Genomic DNA, 11537 nt, shown 5'->3' on the forward strand with positions numbered 1-11537 from the left:
CTTCCTCATACAAGCTATGAGTGCTTGTGTGAGCTTTGACCGTACTTAATTTTAAATTTTCGTGAGTGCCTCTATCATAGTCATATGGATAAATAGATACCAAATACAAAGAATGATACAGAAAATGGGCACTCCCATACAAAAATACTAATAATCATTCAATTAGTATATTACAAAATATAGTTAATTTTTATTCTCTGTCAATCGTTTGTATCATAGTGAAATATTTTTATTTATTATATTTGTTTTTTATTTTTTCATTTATCATAAAGAATTATTAATGTAAAATCTTTTTTTTCACATCATTAAAATATCAATAGTTTTACCTTATGTTATGCTACTTTAAAATTAAACCCCACATTTGTGAGCCTATTTCTGGAATTTATTGTAATACTTTTTAGAATTAGCCTTTTATAATTACGTTTAAAAGGACTAATAAACAGCTAAAAAAAATATAGGGCAAACATTAAATATGATAGAGAAGTGGTTACATAACTGGGGGATTTTACTTTATTTCATGTCTAATATGTGTTACTATGTGGGATTTAACCTTAATTTAGGCTATAATGACAGCAGTGAATAAGTATTAAAGGAAAACATGTCCCAAATGCAGATAAACCTCCAAAAATGTATACAAATAACCATATGTTTATGTTGAGTATATCTTTCTGTGACCAGTTAATTTTATTTGTTTGTTTCCTCTTAGAAAATGGAATTGGAACTGTACAAAGCCCTTTGTAGTATTGGGAAGCAGTTAGATGATTAATAACTGAGACAGAATAACTTTTCATAAATATTAATTTGGAGAGAACATCTTAAGCCTGTAGTCAATTATTTGAAAATAAATCTTAATAAATCATTAATTGACAATGTTGACAGAAGTTAAAAGGATCTGATTGTTCAGCCAGCTTTAGTTTCAATATACATTTTGGTAACTAGACTTACATGCAAAATAGGTATATTGTAGACCTTTAAATACATATGATTTACAGTTTGTTTGTGAATACTTGATTTACCACATCTATTTTAACTGTGAATTTAAAAAAACATGTACTGTACTTTAACAAGCTTATTAGCCAATTGTATGTAGATTGCTGTATTTTGTTTTATTGCTGTATTTTTTGGAGTTTTTAAATATTTGCATGCAGTACTCCACTGATATTTTACATTTTTATGATTACAGCGTTTCTAGTACAATGTACCAAATTCAATAGAAATTAAATGTCTAGCACTGAAGCTTTTCAGCATACTTGGCATACTTTTAGTATAAATTGCCCAACATTTGCAGTCAGGATATGATTGGTTTGATAATTAGAAATGGCATGCCATATTATCTCATCATGTTCTTCTAAAAGGGTGACATATATGTATCTATTTTTTCAGGCTCACTTTCAAGCTGGTGTTGTGAAATGTGAAACCTTATTGCCATCATTTTGCCATTTTACAAATATTAATGGAATGGTTTAGTCAACCAGATGTTCTTTGTCCAAAAGGCACTAAATCAATGTAAGATGTTCAATTCAAGGCTGTGAAAGTTTCAAAACGAGAACTGTAATAACAGCAGCCTAGGAAACCTGAGTATATTAGTATTGCTCAAATAATGTTTCTGAATAAAGGTTTAAGACATATATTTTAATTACATGAATATAATACAACGATATATATTTATATTTTAATGTTATTCGTATTGCTCTGCTAATTTCCTGTCTGTTTAAACGTAATGCAGTTTATAATTATGAACACAACTCTGGGTTTTACTTCCATTACAAATAAACCTGTGATGTAAATACCATTTATTTGTAGAATTATTTTTTTTATGGCATATGTACCCTTTGGTAACCAGTGATATAATCCAAGAAAGCGAGAGTTAAACGAGTGAGAGACAGGGAGAGATGAGGATGTGTTAATCTGACGTATATACAGTATAAAGCAAACCTTACACATGTACACATAGTCGTCCCATATTTAAAGAAAAGGTTTATTTACACATTTCAGTAAGTACAAATTATAATACAGGTCAACCCAGACTGTTTTTTTTCTCTATGAAATATAAGGCGCTTACTCAGTAAGTGGCTAAAAGTTTTTTGTTTCTATGTGTAGTGATTGAAGTGGAAACATGTTTTGGAAGATATTGAAGTATTCGTTAAGAAAAATTAATGAGTGGACTTTTTACACAGATACCTTTAAGAATCTATTAAAATAAGTACAATTGAGAAAAAATGGATATATCTGCTACCTACTTTTTTTTTCTCAGGACAATAAGCAAGAGAATATTTGGTAACATCATTCCATATGTTTTATAGCCAAATCTTACATTTCCTCTGAGTAACAATTGCATCCTCATTCAAGCACTGCTTTCTATGTTTTTCTAGTCAACATAAAATACACTCAATTGAACATAAATATTTAACAACAATATATTTATATATTTTATATTAACATTTTAGGAGAATTTAATGCAGGAATAAATTAAAGTAATTCATAAAATATTTTACAAAAAAAAATTGATAGCTGCAATTTATATTTTCTCACGGCCTCAACAACAATATACAAATTGAGCATACAATGCATCAAACTCTTCCAGCATAATTTATTAGTGTCCCCTTCCAGAAATCTTTCACTAGAAGGATAACTTCAAGAAACGAGTTTGGTGCTATAATTAGAAATTTAAATGTCTCTAGTTCTTTTTTTCCAAAATTGCCTTTTTCTTTATCTACAATATAAAGTAAATTCTTAGCTTGAACCAAATGTTTAAAGTTGGATTGACAAGTCTGTGAAATCATTGTGAAAGCTTGAATGTCCCAAGCACTGTGTACTGTACATGCCCCAGGTGAACACAAACCATTATTATTGGTGTTTCCATCTATGGGTTTCAAGTTATGTCTTAATATTGGATTTTCAGTTTTGGTAAATATCATAGTATTTCATTATAGCATTAAAGGTTTCAATTCCCCTGCACAGTCATTTTATTTTAAGTAATGTGGTAGAAAATAACTAAGCTTTAACCAAATAATAATGCCTCTTAGCTGTCACTTTTGAACATAACTTGGTCACAATACTAGAAAAAAAGTAATGTTTCTCTGCTTCCGCTTTTGATTTCCAGTCCTTGCTGCATGAACAGGACAGGTGAAATCCAAATCACGATTGCAACATCAATGTTGAATATCTTGTCCTGATCTGCATATTTAGAAGTAGACCACATTTTTGAATGCATAAAAATATTTCCAATCATTGAGTTCTTGGTTCATGCAGTTCTGCCTGAAAAGATTAAAAGTTTTCCTCAGCAGCTTTAAAGTGCTCACACTAAAGAGGTTACAGGTGGTACCTTGGAGGTGTCTTCCTCCCAAGGCTGTAAATTTTGAAGTGCATATAGAGAAGAGTTGTGCAAACACAAAGGATCTGGTTGGATTGAATCACTTAGTGATTTCTGAAAGGCATCATGCTGCAGTTGGAGCATTAGTCTGTTGGCCTGCTGCCTCTCTGCTTCTCGTTCTTCTGCTGTCTGTCTCCTAAAATGGAACAGAAAATTACATTTCAGTCCAATAGGAAAATAAAATGCAAGCACATTATGAATAGGCATTAAAAACGTCGTCTGCTATTGATCATCTAAAATATTTCCAAATGGTGATCACCATTAAAATGGAAAGGTGTGTTCATGAAGGGCGTGATTGGAGTTTGCATCTGTTCCCTGCAGGTTTAAAATTCTTACAGTAATCTAGGAGGAAGTACTGATAATTACATAGAGTACCTCTTTTATTAAACCCATTATTCACTGATTTTTAGGTAATTAAATGATTTTACAATGTAGCATGATTACATCAACGGTGTTTCATTAAAGGAGCAGGTAGATTTGGAAAATTGGATGATAGGACAATTCCGTGAAAGAATACATAAAAGAATCAGTATTAACAATACCATTTATTTGTCAATGTTAAAACCTAGAGCCAGAATCAGAAATAGCTATGAAATGGAATGTGTGGAAATGTATTGTTTTTACTCTTAAATCTTTCTTATTTAATCAAAGAAAATGATTTAAAAAAAAACAGTTATCTTAAAACAGTGTCAGTGTGTCATTATCAATTAGGGGGGAAGCTACCTTTATTTGGAAACGTGCATGTATATGTTTATATACGACATGTAAGGGGTTGCTAATTAAAGTTTCCCTGTTTACAAATCTGGGGCAAATGTTCTGGACCATATTAAAGACAGAAAATCCCAGTTGTTTCAATGGGGAAAATGTTCTTGATAAATGTTGTGCCATTTTTAGACCCAGTTTTGCAGCCGTCAGGCTATCAAAAATGACCCCGTTTGGGGACATCAAAGCATTGCATCAGAATTGTAAAGTATTTCTCCGCTAATTGTTGAAATCCCAAATCCCAACACTTTTCTAATTTCAGTGGTTGAGGTGACATTAAAAAGGCAATGATCTGTTTTCAATTTCTGGTAACCACAAGGTTTTTTAAATTGTGCCCACAGAAGCCTTTTAAAAAATGTGTTGTTTGTGCTAGAAAGATGGAAAGACCTCCTAGGTTTGTAAATAAATTGCACTGGTAATTATTACAACTAACACCACAGTTGCACTGTCTGATTTATAATACAATCGTAGAATTTTAGCGTGCAAAATAATGAGAGTTCATTTCTGGTCTTCAATCAGCAAGTGGGTTTTTAGATTTGTAAATAAAAAGTAATGGTATTTATTGCCATCATTATCATCACACCACTACTTTTTTAATTACAATAAAATATGAATTTTTTTACAAGCAAAACAACGTGAAATCATTTTATAGGCTGCATTCCATAGTTAAACTACCCATAGAGAGATAGATCCTTCAAAACTATCCCGATTCTTTAGTAAATAAGTTATTATTATTTTAGGTTTGTAACTAAAAGTTGTGGGACTTATTACCACTTATACATCACAGAACCTTTTCCAGAGTTACAATATATTTTTGTTTGCAATATAAATTGAGAATGTGTGTGTTAAACAATGCGAGTTAATGTTATATGGTGTATTCTATAAGCCTTCAAAAAGGTCCTTTTTTTCTTTTAAGTCAATCAAAAGTAGTTTTACTTATTAACACAGCTGATGCCGTCTGAATTACAATGCAAGATTTGCATTTGAAAACAAACATTTAATTTATTAAGATGAATTCTATAATGATGTAATATAAAACAGATATAATATCTCTCCTTCATTAGTAAAGCAGTTGATTGTTAGGGTTTTAACTAAAAAGAAGAGGTACTAATGATTTCCAACAGATAGCCAGTGCCTAATTTATAATACAAGATAAGAATGTGGTATAATCTTTCTGCTATCGTCTACATTTGTAAATGCCATCTCTCGCATGGTAATTTCTTTTGCAGTATCAAATACCTGGATCAGGTTCGCACCTAATCTATTACACTGAAACCCCTGCATTTTTAGTACACTTGCATGAGCTGCTCCCCACTGTCTGACAGAAAACGAATCTTCCAAAAAGTATCCCTTCTAAATTACTGAATAAACATTGCAAGACTAATTCCAATTTCTTAGTTGGAAGATAAAGAGAGCTAAATGATATAGGGTAATGAAATATGCATGGTATATTAGATTAAATCCATCTGACAAAGATTAATTGTTAAATCGTTTCACAAAGACAGAAATCTCAAACATTTCCAACGACTATAAGGCTATATAGTTTTATTTGAGAATATAATCCAAAAGGTTCAGTACAGTGAATATACTGTAATAATTACATTATGTCTACTGTGGACCTGTATTTATGGACAAACAGGATGCTTAAATTTCTGACATCTGTCAAACTCAATAAATTAACCACATTAGTTGTATGATTTTGATTCAGAAACCTTGACTCTGAGATAATGCTACAGGATTATCTTCTTGCATCTCCCCCAACAGGTTATAACGACATCATTAATGTCCTACCTATGGACTCATGGACATCTCTTTTGGCAGCAAAATGTTTCACTTTGTTGATTGTAATAGTACCAGTGGTATCTTACAACAGCACTTTTGAAAATGTCTGTCATCAAATACTTTCACATCAGCATGTTTACCACTTAAAATGCATGCATATTCTTTATGACAGAGTACTCACTCAATATGCAGAGCGAATTTATTTAAATTCAAAAGCGTGCCAATTGTTTAAATAATAATACACTGAAAGAGTAGTTACTTACTCAAAGGGCACTAGGGATGTATATACTGACCTCCCTTATATTCAAATGATAAGATGTCTTAGGATAAAAACTGTTTAGTCATTCGGAGTATATTTTTTCATGATGGATAAGGGTTACGATAATGTTTGTTCATTGGTTATCTTTACACTGTATATTTAATACAGAGCAGATATTGTATAGCATGCCATTAAAACGCAAGCAAGTGTAAGTATATTTATACATATATTCATTAAATATAAAAAGCACTTTAGATCGAGGTTTTGTGAGATGATATCCTTTTTATTTGAAATGTGTTTGGCAGAATATGTACAGAGTATGTGAAATGCAATTTAATTTACAGTGATGTCGTTTATTGTTGTTGAAGCTTGAAAGGGTAGAAAGTCGAATGTGTTAAAATAGGGATAAGGCATAAAACAATACAAATGAAAGACCACAATTAAAATGTAAATATCTAATTGCCAAATCTTTGCAAATATGCTTATGTATGTTATATGGCCTTCACTATTATTATTATTATTATTATCGCATATTGACTTGTGTTTGTTCTTTAGTGAAATAAGTGACGTATGAAACCTGATTTGCTTAAACAGAATTTGATCTCGTTTTAACTATGCAGAAAGTGTGTATAGATATTTTTCTAAACAATAACCTAAACAAGTAACCTGCATATTAGGGCATATTTTGTTACAGTATAAAAATCGCCTTTGTGGCCGATTTAGTTGAGATTTTGGAAACCAGGTAATATCTTAGTGCGTTTGAAACGGTATCCTGCACATTAGAAATAATGATAATAATAATAATGTGAATTATAATAACTAATATTTGAATGTATTATTGCATTCGTTATTAATAATTGTGTAATGTTCTAATACTATTATAAACTATGATACACGGTAAGTATCAGGGTTATGCAAACAGGGCAATACTTAATACAAAAAACAGCACCAGATTTCTGATAAATTAAAAAAAATAATAAACATAAATAGGCAAATTCGTTTTTTTTTTTGTTTTTTTTAAATAAAGTGCATGTTATATGGGCTAGTTTTGTTTCAGCCAGGACATGTAGCTGCATAACCCCGTATGATTGCATGATGGGTGTATAGTTTGACTAGAGTGCTGTGAAACAATAGGAACATATTATAATTCTAATGACTAATCACACATGGAGAAGATTCTACAATTAGACAGTAGGTCAAATAATACATAGTACATCGTATATTTAGCACATGTTTTATAGGAATACTTCAATGTATTCATTTATGGTTTCTTAACATTGCAGCCCTTTAGGATCAATAATATTCAATATTTTCCCATCGTTTTTGAACAATGTAGCAGAAAAGCTGAAAATCTCTTCTTGTGATGCCATAAATAATATATTAGCAAGGTCAAAAATAAGTGGCCATCTCACTAAGGATTACACTTCTTGACTGATACCATCAATTATTCTTGATTAAGAAACATAAACCGTACGTAAAGAAAGAGAAACCGCAGAATGAAAAACAATAAAAACTGTAAAAAAAAAAAAAAAAAAGTTCATATTTAGATAAAGAAACATAGAAACCAGCTGAGAGGGATAAAGTCACAGATGGATAAAGGTATGGCAAGGGGAAATTATTAAATGAGAAATTCAGTAGTACATTCATCAACCTGTTTCAATCAGAAAAAAAGAAAGTGCACAATACTTAAAAAATGACATGATACAGGATGGCTGTTGAATAAATAAATGAAGATATGTGATCCCCGTAGTCTGGGGGAGATGGATGTAAACCTCCCTTTACCCTCCTTCCACTAGTTTCTCGACTCACCTCCACTTTGTCCTGCGGTTTTGGAACCACGTCTTAACTTGGGCATCGGTCATCTTGAGAGATTTGGCTAGGGCAGCTCTTTCTGCAGAGGCCAAGTATTTCTGGCGATGGAAGCGCTTTTCAAGCTCACAGATCTGGACCCTGGAGAAGGATGTGCGGGGCTTCTTGCGCTTGGGGGGTGTGCGGTTCTGATAGGGGTGTCCAATCCTGCGGGTCACTGTGAAAGGGGTGAGAGCAGCTGCAGCTAAAGTAACACCAAAGAAAACCAAAGGATAATATGTTAGCTGTCAGAGAGCACATCATAATAAAAATTATAATAATCAATCATAAATTAAAGTTTAAAAAATCATAAGTTGAATACCAATGGTATAGATAAAAGAAGCACATCTATAATATAAATGGTTCAAGTACAGATGAAATATCGTTAGGAGGGAGGAAAAACGAGCAAAAGAAATGACGTACAGAATAATCTGTTAGGTTAAGAAAGGAACTGAAAGAAATGGACGACAGGTAGTTTTATATATATATAATATATATATATATATATATATATATATATATATAAATATATATATATATATATATATATATATATATATATATATATATATATATAATAGACAGAATGAGAAATAACGGAAAATAAAAAGTAAAACAGAATCCAACAATAATGTATGTTTTTGTAGTAGTATTTATTGAAACTGGACAAAATAAAATTTGAAAACACCAAAATCAAAAAGGATTATTCACATTGATTGAGAGATTGATGGGCATCGGTCTACATACAGTACTGTACTTTGCTATGTATGAAAACAAAACTATGACTGATTAAAGCCTCATGTTTCTTTGTCAATCGCAGTTTCCAGCTTTTTTGCAGTGTATTTTAAATCGTATGTACAACGCGGCTAATAATCACATAGTGGTTTTCAATTCCATAATTACTATATAGTCATTTAAGTTCAATATTATGATATGATAATACATTGAAATGTATGTCTATGATTTTATTTCCGATAACCGTTGCAAATATATATCAACTCCAAAAAACCTGTACAGTACTGATGCTTATAAGGATATGGTGTATCATTGTGCCCAGAAGTTAAATACAGAGACCATCTGCTCTATAAACACAATTAGTCCTCCAGGGAACAACTTGTAACATATATATTGTTCCAAGTTATTGTTCTTTTTCTGCTGCTTACATCATCAACACAATATCACAGCATTGTGCATATATTCGTTGGTTAATGTAGTGTATGCTACTTTTTGATTCTTATACGTATAGAAGATTTTCTCCATTTTCGGTAGCATCCATATAAAATTAAGGTGAACCCCTCAAAACACAATAATTTTTTTCTAAGGCATTATTTAAGCATTTTCATCTTCCACTCTATCATTTGGGGACTTTTTATTCCGCAGGCTATTGTGGACAATTTGTTTCTCCCTTAACTAAAACAACATGCATTGTTATTGTGTACTGACTCATTGATAATTGTGGTGCTAAAAAGCTGCACACACATCATCAACATCTTTCAGTACATTAATATTAACATGTTCATAATATAGAGATTTTGTTTTTATCAACTCCCTGATGGTTTCACATTTTACGTTGCCATTGTCGTCTTTGGTACTATGTCTAACATTGCTTTTGGGTTTTAAAACCAATGTTAAAAAATAAATTGTGCCCAAGACAGTGTCGTCTTCATTAATATAATATAATAATACCCTACCGCAAATATATGTTTATGGGGGTTATTTTTATTTAGCTAAATAAATCAACTGTGCATATAACGTTTCCTGCAGTCGTTTTAATACTACATTACTAAGTAGAACTTGTGTGCATTTTTCTTACCTGTAAATCTTTCTTTAACAAACCTTCTGCTACTTTCCATCCAAGGGAAGTTGAGGCTGCCAAGGCCGTGCACAGCTGGCATGGCTGGGATTGCACTGGAGATGGAAGGTGGGACTGCACCAGGGATAGGTCTGTGAGCTGGCACCCTGATCACTCCAGCTGGAGCCAAACTCAGATTCACACTGTAAGATCCACAGTCTTCAAACGCTGCTCCGATGCCATGAAAGGAAGCTGGAAGGGAATGGTAAGGGGCACTTGATCGGTTTACTGGACTTCCCAGGTAATTTGTGCTTTCTGACCCCCTGGGAGCAGACTGGGACGAGTTTTCCTGATCAGAACTATTTAAAATCTGATCAATCCCAAAGCTGATGGGTTCATGTTGATGTTGTGTCTGTGTGTTTGTTGGCTGATCCATCCTTCGTGAATAGAATTATTGGCTAAAAATCGTATGAATTCCCCTATAAAATTCTTGTCTTCCTTCACAGTAGATCCATGTACGTCCTGGTGTATGTCAGACTGAAACTTTGCCAAGAGTGGTCCAGCCCGACAGGCTCTGTGTCATCATTTTTGAACCAAACCTTCAGCTTCGGCTTCTCATTTCTTTCAAGCTGCTGTCATTGGGGCAAATAAACAAGCCTCTGCTCTGTGATTGGCTCCTGGGTTTGAACAGAGGGTAATTCATTGAAATAGTAGCTTAGGGACAGTTCCAAGGTGACATCATTTTAACAAACGAACAATAGGTCAAATTTATTAGCTAGTATAATGGGTGGCGGATATTGCAATATCGTTATTTCTTAAGACACAGCATAATGTGTTGTAACTTTGACATGGCATTTAAATACCCCAATACTTTTTTTCAGCATAATCCAAGATGCCTTTTCACCATACACAATCATTTATTTATTTTCTGTGTTTTTTTTTTTTTATATACTTTTGCATTGTATGTACACTATATTATTAACATGTTGTTAACTGCTTTTTTAATAGTGACATCTGTATTATCAATATTTTCATTTAAAAAAATATATATATATATTTGTAACATTTTTATAGATACCATAGATTTGTATTAAAAACAGCTATGGATGAAATACAAAAAAAAATAGAATATTCACGTTTTGGACTCTCAACAGAAGGTCTCTTTGCACAAAATTAAACAAATCATATATATTTTTCTCAAGATATTGTATATTCTACATTTCTAAGTAATTTGTTCCCTGAATATAGTTCTTGTTATGCACCACAATTTCCCAATTTCATTAACAACATATTTATTTCTCATTTGGTCAGCTGATTTCCTATGATTACATTAAGTACATTTGCTGATGTTAGAAAAGGGCAGTTATTTCAACTCATCTATTTTTGTTATTTGAAGTGAACGTGTGTGATTAAAATAAACTAATTCAATTATATGTTTGGCCCAAATAATTTTTGAATATGTATTTTGTGTTATAATTATTGTTTTCTTTAATTATATACATTCCTTGCTTTAATACAATGGTTGAGAAAGACAATAATATAAAGTAATGTTATATACAACTCTGTTTTTATATTACAATCACGAATCAAACAGTTGAGTTTAGAGACGCTCCCTAATTTGCAAGCGAGTCTAAAGGTGTTAAAATTACATAATGTTCAACGCATTTACTTAGTTTTCACTTTATAAGAGAAAATTGAAAGAGGGAATATAATTTTCATTT

The 11537-nt window shown here is 31.9% G+C and overlaps 1 protein-coding gene across 1 annotated transcript; it reads right to left on the reverse strand.

Annotated features, from left to right (window-relative positions):
- Positions 1-3298: 3298 nt before the first annotated feature.
- On the reverse strand, positions 3299-10252 carry TLX3 (T cell leukemia homeobox 3). The gene is made up of 3 exons (XM_075599007.1): positions 9838-10252; positions 7986-8229; positions 3299-3509 (listed from the first exon to the last, which is right to left on the reverse strand). The coding sequence occupies exons 1-3, from the start codon at positions 10250-10252 to the stop codon at positions 3299-3301; spliced, it is 870 nt and encodes a 289-aa protein (XP_075455122.1).
- Positions 10253-11537: the final 1285 nt, after the last annotated feature.

The sequence above is a fragment of the Ascaphus truei genome, chromosome 5 (genome assembly GCF_040206685.1).
Source record: "Ascaphus truei isolate aAscTru1 chromosome 5, aAscTru1.hap1, whole genome shotgun sequence".
NCBI lineage: Eukaryota > Metazoa > Chordata > Amphibia > Anura > Ascaphidae > Ascaphus > Ascaphus truei.

Coding starts and splice junctions, on each gene's coding strand:
- TLX3 (XM_075599007.1), bottom strand. CDS start 10,252: ATGGATCAGCCAACAAACACACAGACACAACATCAACATGAACCCATC. Junction 8,230..9,837: donor TGTTAAAGAAAGATTTACAG/GTAAGAAAAATG, acceptor GTGTTACTTTAG/CTGCAGCTGCTCTCACCCCT. Junction 3,510..7,985: donor AACCGCAGGACAAAGTGGAG/GTGAGTCGAGAA, acceptor GTTCCATTTTAG/GAGACAGACAGCAGAAGAAC.